Source organism: Acanthaster planci, linkage group LG08, assembly GCF_054643075.1.
Source record: "Acanthaster planci isolate LZ-2023a linkage group LG08, COTS_SCS, whole genome shotgun sequence".
Taxonomy (NCBI): Eukaryota; Metazoa; Echinodermata; class Asteroidea; order Valvatida; family Acanthasteridae; genus Acanthaster; species Acanthaster planci.
Window position 1 is genome coordinate 680070 of NC_141784.1, and position 18772 is coordinate 698841.

The 18772-nt window shown below is 42.2% G+C and overlaps 1 protein-coding gene across 1 annotated transcript in view; it reads left to right on the forward strand.

Annotated features, from left to right (window-relative positions):
• The window catches only part of LOC147798283 (macrophage mannose receptor 1-like), a 28660-nt gene that overhangs the window by 5247 nt on the left and 4641 nt on the right, over positions 1-18772 (forward strand). The window contains exons 2-22 of the mRNA XM_087139661.1: positions 2050-2129; positions 2833-2910; positions 3839-4018; positions 4360-4532; positions 5759-5861; positions 6227-6489; positions 7511-7694; positions 9383-9643; positions 9844-10023; positions 10330-10353; positions 11077-11252; positions 12070-12131; positions 12619-12719; positions 12953-13213; positions 13655-13800; positions 14433-14535; positions 14809-15053; positions 15710-15884; positions 16499-16765; positions 16961-17134; positions 18721-18750. Of these exons, the coding sequence (XP_086995787.1) occupies positions 2856-2910; positions 3839-4018; positions 4360-4532; positions 5759-5861; positions 6227-6489; positions 7511-7694; positions 9383-9643; positions 9844-10023; positions 10330-10353; positions 11077-11252; positions 12070-12131; positions 12619-12719; positions 12953-13213; positions 13655-13800; positions 14433-14535; positions 14809-15053; positions 15710-15884; positions 16499-16765; positions 16961-17134; positions 18721-18750 (3163 nt within the window). The 5' untranslated portion in view covers positions 2050-2129; positions 2833-2855. The remainder of the gene's footprint in view (positions 1-2049; positions 2130-2832; positions 2911-3838; positions 4019-4359; positions 4533-5758; positions 5862-6226; positions 6490-7510; positions 7695-9382; positions 9644-9843; positions 10024-10329; positions 10354-11076; positions 11253-12069; positions 12132-12618; positions 12720-12952; positions 13214-13654; positions 13801-14432; positions 14536-14808; positions 15054-15709; positions 15885-16498; positions 16766-16960; positions 17135-18720; positions 18751-18772) is intronic.

Here is an 18772-nt window from a genome sequence, read left to right on the forward strand (position 1 = left end):
TCCATGGTTCCACATAAACGGTGATCAATGCATTTAACCCTATGTGACGTCACACTTACGAACCGGATACTGCGAGTACCAAAACAAACATGCCCTCTTTTGTTCCGCTCGGAGCGGATAGGCCTACTCAGCGACTCGACGCAGACAGTTGGCAAAGTTGAACTGGGCTCAAATTTGCCGATCCGGCTGGGGCTGGTTTGCAGTATCGATGACACTTCCATTTGACATATTTCCATTTGTCTGCGTTGTATTTTGCGTCTTGATTGCGTTGCTCTCTGCGTTTCTTACATCGATATGGAAACCAGGCTTAATGCAGCAAGCTAGGGGCCGGCGGGTGATGAACCTCGTGTTGCGCCGTGCGGCGGGAACCAGCACCGCATCGCTTAAGCATATAGATCATACGTAGGCAAAACATGAATACAAGCGTCTTTTTTAAGTGCAATAGGCTGTTTGGAGAGTTTACGTGGAGACAGAAAATATACGGAATTGTACAAGTTCATTCGAAATTGTTCACCCACCAAGTGTTCTGGTCGCGCCGAAAAATTATAGTCGGTCAGAAAACCGGAAGCAGAACTATTTCTCCGTGTTCTGTATGAAATTATACTTCACCATAACTTATAGTTTATTTTCTGTGGTTTTAGTCAAAAGTAACTTGAACGCTAGATTATATATAAAACTGCTTTATTTTCATTATCAGATTATTTTATTTCAATGAAGATCAAGTCAAATCAAGTTAAGTTTTCTTTTAAACTCAGATATAAATTTAAGGGAGAACCCCGGCAAACACGATTTCTGTGGATCAGCCAAGAATTTGGAATTTGTGCTTGTGCCCTCCTCTGTGTTAAAATATGTGATGTTTTGAGAACATACACGTATGTGCCCTCAGGTTAATGGCATCAACTTTAAAAACGTGCCTCTGTTTTTTTCCCCATTATCTTCGTAAATAAAACTGCTGGCTGACGTTCTTGCAAGGAGGTTGTTAAAGTTGATGTTTGACGTACATAAATTTTGTGTAGATACAAATTTCATAGCCTGTTTGAAAAAACATTCTGAAAAAAAATGGTTGAAACCATGACATGTAATCACTGGCTTATTACCTCGCCTTCCGAATTCCATTAAAGGAAAAGAAAAGTTGCACCATTGAATCTGCCTTTTCGATGGCTTCAATCGACCTAGGCAAAGTAACATAATCATTACTTAAAAAGTGCAGTTTTATACTACAACACTCCAACCTGAATGAGTGGTTCCTCTTTTTGCATTTCAGAAAACGTTTGTTTGCTGCTCTTTTTCTCTCTGGTGACCTCATTTTACAGATATGAAACCTAATTGTAAAAATGCCCATGGCACGGTCATTAAAAATTGTGGAAATTGATAATCCGATGACAATAAATGTTTGTACTGCTTTTGAACAATGTTGGTTTTGTTTCATATTTTGTCACGAAAACGCAGGACTTTGTATTTGATCGCTGCCAATACAAGAGGAATATTGTTACTGTAAGAGGAAGGCCACGTGTGGTGTAAGAACAATTGAAGCAAGGAGTTTTATTTTATTGTAAAGCGATCTTTTTCGACCTGCAGCTCCAGCATCCTATATTCCATGCATGTACAAACTACACTATTGGCTTTTCTTACTATTTATGCAAATTTTATGCCCCAGAACTGAAAACAAGGTTGTAGGGGACTCCGCGCTGTCGGCGAACATGGCGAAGCGTTGTTCAGTGCCGTGTTGTAGCAATCACGAACGAAAATCATCGGCAGAAATTAGCTTTAATAGATTTCCTAGCACTGGTTTTTTTCTCATCCTCTTCAAGTTCTGTGCACATCGTTCTGGTAATTGTCGATGCATCCAGACAAGTGCTCAGGCGATCAAAGAGACCTGGCATCGCGGCAGGAAACACGTTCGCTTTAAAGTACCAGCAAAACAACCTAAAATGAAACTCATTCCATGAACACAGAAAATACACATATATTAAACAAGATACTAAACTAAGTTCTGTGAATTAATTTGAGGAAATCTTGCAACATCGATTTTTTTTTTCGATCCGTGAGGTCACATACTTGTGCAGTCCCCGCGGGATGAATAAACTGGTTGCCAACGGTGGGAACCAGCGCAGCATTGCTTCACACGTGTAAGTTGCTTTTCAAATGTTGCACATATTATTGGGAAAACATGTAAACTCAAGCGTTATAATACGATTTATTTATTTGTCATTCTTATATTTATTAAATTTGTTTGCGAAGTGGCATGGGGCGAAGTGGAAATGGGGTGAAGTTGGAATTGGGCGTAGTGGTTGGGGGCGAAGCGACCGACACCATTTTCAAATGCATACAGTTTTACGTGTTTAGATGTGTCACACAGTATTTGGATGGTCTTCGTGACACACATTGTGTTTTATTTTTTGCTTTATTATAGTCAATCTGAACAGCAAAACTACCAAGATGCTGTGTTGTCAAGCTACTGAGAGCTAGTACTTTAAATTTGCAACCATTATATATTGAACTTGAACGAGCTTGAAATAAATGATCTCAGACTGGATCTGACGTGGAACTTACTTGACAGATTCAGAAAGAATTCCGGCCAGAAATTTGTACCAATCTTACAGCTGCTGGCTACACAGAGCTTTTTACTGGAATTTTCAATGGAGGTGCAAATATGCACTCATTTTAAGGCTGCACACTCAGGCGACGGCAAATGACTTGCATGCTAAAGTTTAAATTGATAGTGCTGATGACGGACGATGAACCTATTAGCAAAATACTAAGTTGCCTTTACTGAGTACCTGTCTGTTAATGAAGTGTACGAACCAGACAAGTCATCCCTTTTTACCGCAGATTTCCACGGACAAAATCTCAACATGAAAGCTCTCCTGTCCGTGATTTGCCTCGGATTTTTAGTGGGCAGTTCACATGGTAAGCTTTTGCTTTCTTTGAAAATATTTCCAGAGGGTGCATTATTTTATGTTGTACAACTTACTCATGTGGATTGGTAAACTTGGAGTTAGAAGTCTGAGTTGAGCTCGTCACTACTTTTACTCCTATGATGCTGGATCATGTGGAACGAGTCCAGTGTCATCAAGTGGTTTTCCATTTCGGTACAGCTTGTCAGAAAAAGCGTTGTAATAGAATCAGTGTGGCCATGGGAAATGTAACATTACCCAGTTAAAATACACATAAACCATGTTCTTAAACAGGCCTTCCATGATAGATAAATGCATGGGAGTAAATCCCGGTGGGGGCGGGGCGATTGGGGTATATCCCCCACTCGGAATACTCCCCACTGATTGTGAAGAATGTTTCGAACTTACCAACGACTAAAATGTATTCAATCACCACTCAAAAGAAAAAAAAGATTAAAAAGCAATAACCATGCCATTCTGATATAAGATTCTGCGTGAATGCAATACATACATGTATCACAGAGGTACATCTGTGTCATGAACATCACCCCCATGGTGTATGGTGTCGCACCCCCCCCCCGCATTTTCAAATTGCCATGGTCGGGCAAGTTACCATAATCGTGATCATTTTATGGTTATGAATCGGGAATTATTTTTTTTACTCAATATTTTCGACAAAATTTGCTCGATTCTTCAGAGATTTATTCAGAGTTTTTAGAAGGTCAACTAATCTTAACCTCGCTCTTATACAAATGCCAGCGATTAAAAAAAAATCAAACTGTGGAAACTTATGGAGCCCTTCACACACACACAAACTAAATTGTGCGCATGATCTCATGTTATCGTGCAGACGATTTCATTTCATCCCATCATGCAAATTTGCATTGCATGGCACAATGCACATTATACACAAACCATGCAAGAAGTATACTTTTCTACAGGCACGTGCCCGCCGACGGGGACCGGGCAGTACTTCCAACTGGGCCCTTGGTGTTACATCGCTCAGGGAATATCCGCTGATGAACGGGCTAATTTCACTGAAGCCAACGAGGCTTGTAAGGCCTTGGACCCTCGCGGTAAAACAGGCACCTTGGCTGTCATTAGTCAAGTGGAAGTGCAGTGTAAGTTTGTCTCGGTTTAAAAGCTCAATTTGTTTTAAAACGTCTCTATCACGTGATGTTCTTTGCCACGTCATAAGCGCAGCTTTTCCCAACAAGGGGTTGGCAAAACTATGGCTGACCGAGAAAGCAAACCAAACGAATACATGTAATTCCTAAAGAGTTCAAAAGTCTCACACAAATTTCGAAACAAAATGAAAATACTTCTACTAAATACGACAGGATGACTTAAATTTGACAAATCATAATTTTTCCATTATTCCACTTGCCCCTACTGTTGATTTTGGAATGCTGCGAATTTTAGTCTCGCTATTCTGTTTGAATTGTTGAATCCTTCTCCACAGCTCTGCTCACAGCCATCTTGGGCTTCGTGTTTGACACCAACTCGTGGATCGGTCTGTCCCAGGGTATCTTCCACGAAGATGAGCCTGGTTTCCAATGGGTGGATAAAAGCGAGTTCAGATACCAAAACTGGGCACCTTTCCAGCCAGATGGTTTCGGCCTCATCCCTGGATTTGTAAGTAAGAAAAAAATGTGTAAAACCGCAAAAGGTTTTCCTGATCACTTTTTGGACCAGTCATTACTCCCAAACCCCTGCTATCATGTAACGCTAGAGACTGTCTTGTTCCAGTAACGGTATACTGTCTTCTTTCTGCCCCTGTACCGACATTTTAAAAGCAGCTGACACTTGATGTCTATCATTCAAGAGTAATAATTAGCTGTCTCATTGTTATCATTTTGTGAATGTTTCTGTCGGACAGGGGTGTACATGTAGATCATTTCGACGACTGGGGAATGATAGATAAACATTGCTCTGATCACTTCTCTGCTCTTAACTTATAAAAAGGGATTAGGAAAAGTGAACGAAGGCAGCCATAGACCTTTATCATGATGCTGTCATTTTTTTCTTGCCACAAGTGTACTAAATGACAAAAGTAAGGCCGTAGCCGAATCACTTGGCTACAGCCGGCATTTACACACGACTTATGGGAACTGGCCGCGGCCACTGCCATAGACTCGTGCGTAATTTTCGGCCGTAGCCAAGTGATTCAGACATGGCCTTATACAGCTTTTGATAAAAGGAAACAGACTATTTTCCTTGCGGCTTCATGTGGCGGAGTCAATTTACATAATTCCATATTCGATCTTCAATTCGACCGAATATCCGACTGTTCGTTCGTATCGACAGGCAGATTGTTGATGAACAATCCATATACAAAATCAGTTGCAGTAACGCACAAAATTGTACATTTAATCACTGTAATAGCTTCTCACGTCTGGGAGTATCTCCAGCCATGATTTAACAAGATTTAGAAACGAACAATACTTCTTGTCCTTTAAAATTTTGTTATGCATAAATTAAATTTTCAATCGTTGTAAGATTTCTGTCGCTTTTCATTCGAGTCTGCTTGAAACAAGCCCATACAGTGCAATTTTTAGCATTGAAAACAAAAGAGAATTCTCCATTCGTTTTCATTAATTTTGCATTCGAGTAATCGAAATCGGAAAATAATATTCGATTATTCGATACTCAATCGAATTTCCGTATATTCGGCGCAGCCCTACAGCTTCATAACGGTTGCTTTGCTTTCAGTAAAAGAGATTGCACTGTCCCATGATAAAGTGGTAGGTTCGTCTGCTGTTTTGTGTAATCATCCCTCCGTAGAACAACGCTCTTACTAGTAGCAGAGATTTGACCGTGCATTTCTTCTGAGCATGAAATGTTGGCGTTTCCGTTGACAGGGAAGTGACTGTGTGGAATTGTTCAATGACCGCGACCACCCTGGCCGCTGGTATGATGTCCCGTGCTCCAAGAAAAATGCCTACATTTGTCAGGTTAAAGCACGTACGTGTTTCAGTCATTAAATATTTTATACTGATAAAGTTGGAATGCTGCTTTATTGTGAAGGATCAAATGTTGGTTCAGTATGACAATCATTTTATTTTACACTTCTGAATGTTGTACTAACAATCAACTTCTTTGCTTTGATAATCATCTTCCTGCTGATCCCTGCCAAATCATATAAATTTCGATATTGTAATCTGTAAAGGCTAAAACCTGCCATACAGCTTCAATTTTTGGAAAGGCAACCACCACCAGCGCCGCCGTTGCTGCTGCTACTATTATTAACGGTTTTAATGCATTTGCTTAATAATACTTAAAATGGAAAATACTTGAAACCAAATGTTAACATTTATCTGTTTATTCAGTCGATTTGGAAATACACAACAGATCATCCGAGTGCCTGGCAAACTATACCGACTATTTCTCCTCATGCTTCCGCCTGTACACGAGCCCTGAGACATTCGATGAGGCAGAGAAGGTGTGTCTGACTGACTCCCCAGTGGACAGTTTCCTAGCAACCGCTGACAATGGCTTCGACAATGCCTTCATGGAGTACATGTTGTACCAGCAAATCGAGAACGGGTCCATCTTCACAAACAATGCGTGGATCGGCTTACGGAGAGAGCCGGTACGAATGGTTCAAAGTGTTGTTCTGAATTGGGCCCCAAGCCACTTGTCCCATGCCCCACGCAGGCCAATATTTTCCATTGTTTAACCCTCAAAGAGCCTTTCTGTTTGTATTTTGCTGTCTCAGTTATGTATAAACACATTTCATTGAAACCTGTATAAACATGGAACAAAAACAATCTCCTGGGAGGCAAACATGAATCCTGTGAGATAGGCCGCTTTGGGGACCTGCGGGAAGAGGTAGTGGATCATCCCCCTACTTTTTCGTTGGAAGGGGAAAAAAAGCGAATTTTGAGGTATTTTTTGAACTTCCCAGCAAGCAAAATACATTCAGTAAGTACTGAAAAAGGAGTAAAAGTACAGAAGCTTTAAAATTGCCGTTTTGATGCAAGGTGTAGGGGTGTAAGTATGCCTAACGTGTACGTCGTGGAGAGCGAACCCTAGTGTCATGTGGTGTCCAGCGATGCTCCCCTGCTTTATGGATTTCTACGGTCAAAGATTGACGCCATCGTCTATATTCTGTGGAAATTTCAATCCAATTTGAAAGAATATCGTATACATACAGGCATGCATGTCTTGATTTTGACCAAAGAAAAAAATAAGAATTTTTGGGCCTTTGAGTTGATAACTGACATTTTCCAAGAAATATACGTTTTTGAGGGTAAGACCCTTATCCCTCATTTGTATCATTTATCGGAAAATAAAATCGATTTAAACTGGACCGAGACCCGTAGTGTAGTCGAGACCGCCACAAGACCAGCCACAAGACCAGCTGCAAGTGACAGGGTGAACAATGATAAAGGAATACTTTTGTTGGAGTTCATTTGAATAGCTTGTGACTTGAAATCAGCCTGGTCTTGTGTTGGTCTTTTGCTGGCCTTGTGTGGTCTTATGAAGGTCTTGAGTGGTCTTGACTACAACACTGATCGAGACATCCTCCCCTGCAGTTTGAATTGACGCTCTAAATCCATATAGTAATACAAACTCAGTTCAGACCTAATCTGCATTGTTGCATCAATCAGGTGACAAACCAGCTGAAATGGTTGGACGGTTATTCGGTAACATTTACCAAGTGGAGCAAGTATGACCCCAACGATAACAAGGGTCGATTGAATTGCACGGTTATGGAAGCCTCGGAGGAGGGAAGTGCTTGGTTTAACAGGGACTGTGGACGGGAATACCCATTTTTCTGCAAGAGCCGAATCGGTGAGTATTTTGGGGAAGAAGCCCGGCCGACATTGCATATACGTTGGAGAAAAAAATGGAATGAGTGCCTCCAGTAAGCCTTTGCAAGTTAACTTTGACCCAAATCTGGTACACGCAGTTCTTTAAACTGACGTGAACATAACAACTTTAATTCTCCATACTAAAACCACTGTTGCTACAGATGGATTTCAAATTGGCGCCGTCTGCACATATCCGCGTCGAAACCGAGGCTCTCTGTGTTGAACTTCCTCGCGCGCGCTCGCGGAGTCGACAAAGTACATGCAGTTCGTAAGTGTGGCACCACTTCAGTTTAAACCACGCCCACTGCACCAGATACACGGCCATCGCAGGTACGTTAATTCGCGGTAAATTGCCATTGTTTTCTCCTTTTGATTTTACGTGTCGAGTCATTCTGAGAGACTCCTCAACAAGAATTTGCAGCCTGAAAGTCTGAATTTAACATATTTTTATGTATTTTGTGTCTTAACTCTTACTTTCAATCATCTGATCGTATTAAGAATTGAAGCTGACACATACAGCCTCGTTTTCAAATGCGGAAGTGCGCAGATCGACGCTGAAAGCGTCGTATTGGGATCCCTCTATAACTCGTGATTCGGGGCAAGCTTTTGCTTAGACGCCTGGCAACAATACATTGTTCTCAATGGATAAAGGCACAAAGGAACCAGTCCATTCCAGAGATGGTGGTCGCTATGCGAAAAGCTTGCCCCGAATCATGAGGTATAGCAACAGTGTCTTTAGTCTGGGGAATTCAAATCGTTCTGTTTATGTGCAATCAGATAATTCAGTGTACCAGATTTTATTCAGATTTACATATGCAGCAATGTATGAGACGGAGAGAACCCCCCCTGCTTTGTGTTGGTCATTGTCTCGCAGGAATCTGGGGAATTCCTTTCAGACATCTTGGGGGGATGTGTTAAGTAACAATAGTCTGGAATGTGTATAGGGATTGGACATGTTGGGGGGTACCCCTAGGTCTCATTTCTTGCTGGGTATACAAATTTAACTCGCAAATGGCTTATTCTGTATCACAATCACTGTCTCGTAAAGAGGCGAAGTTAGTTATTTCCAAAAGAGTAACATTTGGCAGGCCGAGCCCAACGTAGACTCATTCGAGTGTCCGCCTGTTTCTAGCCCATATCCCTCAAAACTTGCAATTAATTTTTTACCAGTGCAACCAGCTGTCCGATCGAGCCAGACCCTTCTCTTTAGGCCCCTACCGCTGAGAAAATCCTAATCCGGCCAAGCCCTGCTCAGTCTAAAACAACTCACACTTTTCATGTATTGCCTGCAACTGGGGACCCCCTATTGTTTCTCTTTTGTTTGTACTTTAACTTTTTTAGAAGACCACCCATATGTTTTGTACACAGTTGTCAATCGGGGACCCTCTGTCAATTGTGGACCTTATTGTCCTCTATTGTTCAGGGTCCCCACTTGAATGCAGAAACAAACTCATGAACCCACACTAACAACCACGTGCACTTAAACTATGCTTTATACAACTATCTCTCTTTTAATTTTTATTAGCACATATTCAGCTCTTTCCAGCGCTACGAAAATGGTGCTGGTACCTTTGCCAGGGTAGGGCCCATGCAGCATTGGTGCCCACTTCGGAAGTAGCTACCCCATATGCGAGCTTTTAGTTCACTCTACCAATCTCTGTACTGTAGGAGGCCACCACCCCCCAACCGCTGCACCAATTATTAATGGAACATGTCCCGACAGCTGGGAGTCCCATGGCACCGACTGCTACCTGTTCAAGCCCTCATCCACTCCGCTCAACCGCAACCGAGCGCAGTACGACTGCTTCCTCAACTTCGGATCTCGGCTTGTCAGCATCCACACTGCTCAACAGAACGAGTTCATCCGCAAGAGGGCGGCAGACGCGGGATATGCGACCGTGTGGATCGGATTAGAGAGAGACTACAAGAGTAAGTTTGTCCCGTTTCTAAGAAGCCCTATTTTGCAGTTGGGAAATCATCTGGCAGAGTTTTCATTTTCTGACCCCCTTCAAGCTGGTAGCAGTGCAGCGAGCAAAATTTTATGGCAGTAAGTCACTTGTTAAGTAGCCGTGATGTAACGTCTGTTGAGAATTAGAAGACTTGAAATTTCTTTTCTTCTTTTTGGGCAGCAGTGCGCAACAGTTTTAGATGGGAAGACGACTCGGCTGTAAATTATGATAACTGGGCGCCAGACGAACCAGGCGTGCATGACGAACAGAAATGTGTGAGGATGGAGATTAGGACAGACGGGCTGTGGAAGACTGTCGACTGCAGTCTGATCTCTAGTCATGTCTGCACGATGCCACAATGTGAGTGAATACGAACAACGCATGGAAATACTGGATCCGTGTTTCTGTAATAAGATAAACGACAAACTAAAGTCAAAAGCTCTAAAATTCTGGGTCAAAGAAAGCAATTTGGCATGAAAATGTCGCCGTTCGCTGTAAAAGAGACTCAATCACGATGCCATGCTACAATGAAATCTTTATATCAAAAACCACATCAATGCTTCGATTTTGATTTAGTAAAGCACCACCTTTTGTATACATTCACCCATGCCTGTATTTGGAATGCTAGAATGTTTGAACGTGTTATGAATCTTTTGGTTCCCACAGATCAAGAGGACGACCCCCCTCAATGTAAGTCCATCTTGTTGGCAGTAAATTCCAAGGCAGTTGCCTTCCTTATGTCACAATGAGTTTGGTTTCGTCCAAACTGTCCAGTTCTGGCAGAGGCCCCAAGTTCTCATACCCTGTCACACATTTGTTTTGAGTGCACTTAGGTATTTAAAGGGGGACATAGGATAATAAACTGGAAATAATTCAAAGAAAATTCAGTTTTAACAAATTGGAAGTCATCAGCGAAATTATACGAGACCGTCAGTCGCAAAAAAATCACAAACGACGAAAAGATAATTCATGGTAAAAACTGAACACTGTAATAAATTGTTTAGCATTCATTGAATTAACCAGCATTCAAGCTTCTGCATTGATTATATGTGTATAAACATTTATTCTTCAGTCACAAAAATCGCCAAGAATTGCAATATGTCTTGCCATGTCTTCGTCCCCAGTGGTAGGCGGAAATACGAGTTGAATAATAACATACTTCCCCTGGTGTCGCCTTACAGCTACCAGTGTCGTATGCAGGTCTTGGGTCGGGGGGGGGGGGTGGAGGCTAGTGTAAAATGAATATCGGTTTAGCAAGAAACGCGGTGGTGCCGTTTTCTAAACTTTTCGGCGCTTTCCATTTCTTAAATATGGCAAGAAAAGGATGTACTGTGTGTACTGTACGGGCATGAAACCGGACACATCACCGAGGACGCCCCTGACCTTCCTTCGCCTCTCTCTTTCCCTCCCCAGCCACGGTGTGCTCTGAGACACCAGGCTGGGCATTATTCGGCGACTATTGTTACTTGGTGTCTGACCCCAACACACACCAAGCCACTTGGAACGAGGCCCAGCAGCAGTGCAACAGGCAGGGAGGGTATCTGGCGTCCATCACCAGCCAACCGGAGCAAGACTTCATCAACAGCATGGTAAGGACGATCAGCAAGTAGTGATGTGCATGGGTTTGGGTTGACTAGGCCAAACTGAACCGAAACATATAAGGCATAAACCGAATCCGAACTGGAACCGATCTGAATTCTCCAAACCGACCCGAACCGACAAAAACGTAACCGCACTAAAAAATTGCCTGGGTTACATTTTAACCTAGGGAAGATTTGAAAACCTCAAAAACTGCATTCAGCAAATATTGTAAACATGTTCAATTCCAAAACGTCAGAATGATATCCATTAGTACTCTGAAGAATTTCAACTTGTTTACAAACTGACTGAGAGAACATTGTTAGAAATATCTGAAATTGGGAAAGGACGTTTTTTGTAGCGTGTTCTTTCATAGGATTAATTCATAGCATTGTGTGTGAGATGAAGACGCAGTTCTCTGCAAAATGGGTGCAAACCTCATCAAGTAGGCGGCATCGTAGACGGCCAAACACCTATTGTTTGACATTTTCGTTCAGAACGCTCATTATATCGTCGGGTCAGTACTATAAGGTCGTTATGGCCTGTAGCACTGATGATTTTGAAAATAATTTTAGGGCCCTATTCTAAGCATGAAAGAATATTATAAAGGAACGGATAATGTTCCACATTATTTCATTGATAAAAATCATTTTGGGGGACTGTTTCTCAAATCTTCACCAGGACTTTGCTTGTATTTCAAGTTTTAAAAATTTCATTAACGACCTTTTAGTGCAAGTATTTTGTTAATGACCTTATAGTACTAATACGACGATGTGTTTTGTAATCGTTAACCTTTTTATTCTCTTCATTGTTGTGTATTTTCGGTAGCGTCTACAAATGTCTCCACGATTCTGGATTGGTTTAAGGGAGACCTCTGTCAACACTTACGAGTGAGTAGATTACTCAGAAAAGAATCATTCTTTAGACTTGTGATCAAAGATCTTAGACGCTATACGATCTTTGCTTGTGATCACGGAATCGCCAAACTGTAGATGATTACTGCTAATTGCGTAGCCAGGCTCTTCGGAGTTAGGGAAGGGGAAGCAAGAGTCCCCCTTCCGGCACTAAAAATAAAATGGCGACAGCTCCCTACGAAAACTTCCAATATTCCAGGGGGTGTAGGGCAAGAGGGGCAGCAGTTCCCACGGAGGGGGGGGGGAGCAGTTTCTCCACTTACTACCCTTGGCCCCGCCACTGATCACTGCTCTTGTATCCATAGCTAAAATCATTAAACAGCAAATGAAAGAAGCCATCAAAACTTACTTTGGTTACGTAGTTGCCGAAATTGAAAATTGACAGCTTCGCTTTATTTTTCACGAAATGAATAAATAGCACAAAACCCCGTAGACAAGGTTTAATATTTTCTGTCTCTTTAAGGTGGTCTGATGACGTAACGTCTGATTTCCGTTTCTGGGACGAGGGGCAGCCTAATGACTTTGCTGGTGAAGAGAAGTGCGTCGAGATGAATATGATGCTGGGTAAATTGGATGCTTCTTTTTTCTCACTGCACAAGAAACAAGAAACAAAGAAGCCAAATAACAACATAAGAAAACGAAACAGATCAGGAAATCAATTGACGATGTATCAACGACAGCATTTTTTTCTTCCAAATATAAAGCATCGCTTAGTAAAAAATAATAACAATAATGAAGGAATTTTGTAGATGATAAAGTAATTATTCCCTCTTTCCTCTTCCAAAACAAAAACATAGGTGGGAAATGGAATAACCTGAATTGCGGGGTGAAACAGAACTTCATTTGTAAGAAATTTCAGAACGCCACCTCGACCATTGCCACGCCCACGGAAACGCCCATCTCCGGTGGATGCCCCGATGGCTGGGTGCAGGCCAAGGCGAAGTGCTTCAAGGTGTTCTCAGGAGCTAAGAACATGAAGACGAGAATGGACGCCGCGGCCGAATGCAGGAAGTACAATGATGGGTCCTTGGCCGTCATTCTGAACGTTGGGGAACAGGGTAAATGTTGGTTAGATGTGGCAGCCGATAGGTTTGAAATGGCGGCCGCCACAAATGGTGCTAATGAGCCATGTCGATATTCCAACAGCACACACCCACAATAAAGCGTGTTCGAGGTCATTTGGAAGCGAGTGAGAGGTCTGCTCAATCAGGGAAGCCCGTCGCGAGTTTGCGTGCATGATTTGTTCCCGAATGACCTTGCTTTTTTTTTGAAATACCGAACTGGCTCATTCACGCGTTAAAAAGAACAGTTTGCATCCTGTGTCTTGACATTATCCAGCTGCTGTGGAGAATAGCCTTACTTAGTCATAACCACATGAACCATGACATTTAAGCCCGTAGGAATCATCAAAGCTATCGTTGTTTCAAGTCAAGTCTTGTTCTCATGTTCGTGAGTAAAGGACAGAAATGCCTAGTGCCTTCTAACTCTGTTTCTCTCAGCGATGCTGACGACTTTAATGGAACCGTCTAACCAAACGCTCTGGATCGGCCTTAGCAACATCGGCGCGATCGACCAGTTCCATTGGAGCGACAGCTCGCCCCTGGACTACACGAACTGGTTAAGGGACGAAACACCTATAAACTTGGTAACGTTTGGTACACTGGTAGAGCCTGCCCTCTTGTTTAAATGAGATGTTCTTTCTCTGTTTTTTTTCTGGCTGATAATTTTCAGTGTTTTTTCTTACTCTGGATAATTACGGTTTAAATCTGCATGCTTCCAGACAGGCAAGTTTTATAAATGACATTTGGATTGTCTCACAAGACGTCATTATCGCTCACGTGATACCTCCTTCTTTACAGATTTTTATCAACAGAACTGCCCTTGAGATGAGATTGAAAACGAGCAAATTTCATTATAAAATGCAATAATGTATGTAAAATGCAATGATGTATTGTAGATTTTAGGCTTGTAAACATGGGAGTAGATTCAAGTTACAAGCTTAAAATTCCTGGTTAAACTACTCTTTTTGTTTCAAAATCGCACCAACAGCTGCACTTACATGGTAAATGGCATTAAAAAATCAAGCTTGTCCCCTAGGGTAAAGTTAAAGTATAGTTGTACTGACCAACCTCAATTTTACGAGGTTACTGATATAGAGCATATGTGGCGTATCTATTCATCGATGTTTTTTCGGAGCATTTTGCACGTACGCTGCGTTTGAAAGTTTCAGGGATAAGCTAGAGGAATTGATTTGAACTGGCTTTTTTTACTTTGAAGGAAACCATCTGTGTGGTCATGCGCAATGACACCTTGGACCCAGGACGATGGCAAGCCATACCTTGTGAAACCAAATCCAATTTCGCCTGCACGACAGATGCATGTAAGAAAGACCAGAAGATTCGTAAACATTCCACTGTTATGATTGGTGTTCGTATAACGTTTGTTATTCCTGAAAATTAAGAGGTATTGCTTTTGGATGGGGGACAAAGGAAATTACAAGTATTTGTCAGATTAAAGTTCCTGGTAAAATGTCGAGAGAGCGGTTGGGTTGATTTTAGCGACATTATTGATAAGCGTGCTTCACAAAAGTCTTCAGGTTCAAACGCCGTTACGAATTCAGTATAAATCACTTATATTCGTTCAATTTTTCCAGCGCCGGATTTCAAAGTTCAACCAGCATACCTTCACAGCTGTGACCAACCGGGATACGTCAGCTTCCACGGCGGCTGTTTCCGGTACCACGCCACACCTATGTCATTTGATGATGCCGTGGCATTCTGCCGGTCAGACGGCAACACCATTGCAACCATCAGGGATGATTACGACGGCGCACTGACCAGGCTGATGCTTTACCTGAACGACTCCAACCATGCCTGGATTGGACTGAGAAAGGACGAGGTGACTATGATTAGCCAAACCGAACAGATCTGAACCAAGATAAGGAAACGAACTACTTTCGTTAACAACTGTATCGGAAGGGCATGGATTCCAGTGGAAGAGCTACAAGAAACATAAGAACTTACCGACTCATTTTGTATCGTGATTGGTCACGAACTAGTCAGTGGCGTGCATTATCTTTGTTGTCTTGCTTTCCACGGCAAAATAAATATATCCATAGCAACCAAAGTATCTGTGCTACACGCATCATCACTGGCGTTGCGGGCAAAGGCATAGTGTGTGCGTTCGCCACGGGAAAGTAGAATGCTTTGTGGATCGACGAGGGAGGCTGATTACAAGACCATTCGAAGTTGTCAATATTTGTGTACTATTCACACCTCTCTGTGGTATAGCAAAGCACGATTTTGTAATCTCGAATGTGTTGAACGGGAAAGACGAAAACATAAATGTATGACAGGTTCTTAGACAAACTTACCCTTCAACCTGAAATTAAAGCTGTATCCTAAAAATCAGCTTTTTAATATTGGCTACAAATTAATACAGTCTCTACTGCGATTTTATTCCAACTGAACCTGACTGATTCCAAACCGTGTAGTCAAAAGTGTCATCATCAAACATTGAACTTGTTCACTTTGTTACCACCTGTGTTTGGACAGGAAACGCACGCCTTCCATTGGCTTGATTCCTGGCCGTTCCTGTACACAAACTGGCTAGCCGGTAAGCCCAGCGGGACCAACGCAGTCGGTCATGGGTGTGTAGCCGTGGATACCAAGGGATTCTGGTCCGACACAGCATGCTCGGAGAAGCACGCCACCATATGCAAAAACACCGGTAAGTGAAATCACAGCGGATCCTTTGTTTCCTCGTTTCTAAAAGTGCAATTAGTCCTCGAGGCCCCCCACCAAAGGTGCACATTTTCAAACTGTGCTGAGCAGTTAAGCAAACTCTGTCTAATCATCCCTTCGTAAACAAAGTTATGGCAACTGTGTTTAGGAGGTTAACGTCACAATATGGGCATGTAATCTTTAATATTGAGAGAAATATGTGTCGAAACGAATTATTTTCGAACGATACCACTTGAAAGTGAGAACAAATCACAGCAAGATAGGCCTAATGGTGCCCACTTTGCAAAAAATATCTGTGGTTGATTGGAATGAGATTTTCCTCGCAAATTAATGCCGATGTTTTCTTGTATGGGGGCCCAAGGTGTAGAACGTACATCATCGTTTCGACATGCAGTGCAGTAATGTGCACTTTGGGTAAAAACAAACTCACATGACCCAGGTGCGCATGCGCATGAAACAAAGCATTGACAGCGAATAACATTCAAATTGGAGGTTGAAATTCCATGTAAGGCGAAAGGAACTGAATTTCTTCAGCGTCCAATTTATTTCCAAGGAAAGGTCGCCGTTGTTCCTATGTAAACTTGCGCGTTTTCTGTACAGCTTCACCGCCATCCACTGCACCGCCGTACGTGACAGGTTACTGCCTTGATAATTGGATTGCATGGGGGAGCCATTGTTACCTCTTGGTCTCCAAGACGGAGGAGACAGAGTCAGGGACTTGGGGCCATGCCAGCTCAGTCTGCGACTACCAATATGCTTGCTACCTGTCCACCGTGCACAGCGAGGCTGAGAACACATTTCTTATGGAGCAAGCTAAGGCCGTAGGCGGAGGGACTTTTTGGATCGGAATGAGCCAAGATTATAAAGGTACTATACGAGACTAGTTGGCCAGTCACTGAATCCAGTGAATTTGATTAAGTTATTTGACATAGATACGTTAGTAATTCATGAACAGGATAGCACACAAATCGAATCAAATTCTGTGATATGAATATATATATAAAACGAGCGTTAGTACACCGATACTTTAGGTTAACAAGTAAATGAGTTTTCTTTCAACAGGAAACCTGCAGTGGGAACCAATATTGTTCGAGACACGAGAGCCAGTCGATTATGTCAACTGGGAGACGCCGGACTCTACCGCCGGCCCAGAACACTGCGTTGGACTCAAGGCCGGTAAATGGGGAATGGTCAACTGCACGTCTTCTGCTGGTTACGTGTGCAAGAGGGACCAGAGTGAGTCCATGATGGGGGAAACATTGTTGGGCATGTGCAGGGTGCATGACGAAGGGAATAAATATGTCTGAACCGTGCGTTAAAGACCGGCTTAGGAGAGTGGAAGCGACGCGCATTATCAGCGTTTAGTCTCCTCAGCTATTCTTCAACGTTAATTTAAGAAAGGCCAAGTACATATTTATTCCCATTCATAAAACCGTTTTCGTCAGAGAGTCAAAAGAAGTCAATAAATGATGGATTTCCAACCATTTTGATCTAGAATTTTACTTTCATTTCTCCGAACTCCCCCGTCCATTTATGGTGAAAAACCTTGCTTGATAAATCAGGTTACCAGCCAAAATCTATGTGATATATATTGGGTTGAATTGGTATTTACCTGTCTTTTGGTTAGCATGACAATCACATAGATTTTGAGCTGCTAACCTTTGATTTTTAAGCAAGGTTTTTTTCTGTTTAAGCAAATTTTGTGCTTAAGCAGCTCTATGGAAGGGTGTCAGCACGTGATTTACGCAGCGGGCATTATCACTTCTCAGCGGGCATTATCAAATGTTAATACACGGTCACGGGGGACGGTGTTCACTGTCCCAGGTATTTATGAATGTGTAATAAGGCGGGGGTTGAAAGGCAGGGATGTCACCCCAATTTCACTTTTAAAACGTTTCAACAGTGTGTGTACCGATATCATTGATGCTGCTCTAAGGCGCTTTTTCATATGCGCGTCAACACTTGCTCCAGGCGTTGCGTATATCCGTTAAAATTGTTCCCGGGGCGATTTTAACTCTTGAAAGTAACGCACATGTGTGTTCTGTTAATGGAGCCCATTTTTGTGTCCGTGACGTGAAAGTGAAACGCACGAACGCACACACAAGTGTGTATTTGCCTGCAAGTGGGGACCCCCTATTGGTCCTCTTTTGTTTGTACTTCAATTTTTTTTAGAAGACCACCCATATGTTTTGTACACAGTTGTCAATCGGGAACCCTCTGTCAATCGGGGACCTTATTGTCCGCTATTGTTCAGGGTCCCCAATTGAATGCAGAAACAAACTCACGAACGCATCAAAGCAACAAAAAACGTACATATTGAATGGCACCATTGTGCTGAAGCAGAGTATTACTGTATTATGGATTTCTCAAATATTTTCTCATCTTTCTAAAACTGATTAAAATATCATACAATTGCCAAGTACAAAGCATGCAGCTTGCAACATTCAGTAAGCCTACAAAGAAAAGACACAAATGTTAGATAAAATTCTATAACAGACTGGTCTACAGGCGTATCCCGAACCGAATTTTGAGGGATGACACTTTTGTTTCTGGGGGACGAAAAATGTACTGGGTACTATTTTTGTTTTTCTTAAATTGAAGGCTAAATTTGGGATGTTTTACAGACTTTGGGGATAATGGAAATGACTTTGAGTTGTATCGCGTAGAACTGCAAGTTGAAATATGTTGGGCCAAATCCTGAAAGCTAATATACCCAATTCGTATACCCATAACGCTAGTCACGCTCAAGGCTAACTCACATGGAAGCCGTTGTTTGATTTCAGTGCACTCAATCGTATTTGCATTCTTTGATTGATTTTCAGTTGCACTTCCGACATCGAAACCAACGTCAGGTAATGTTTAAAACTACGAGCT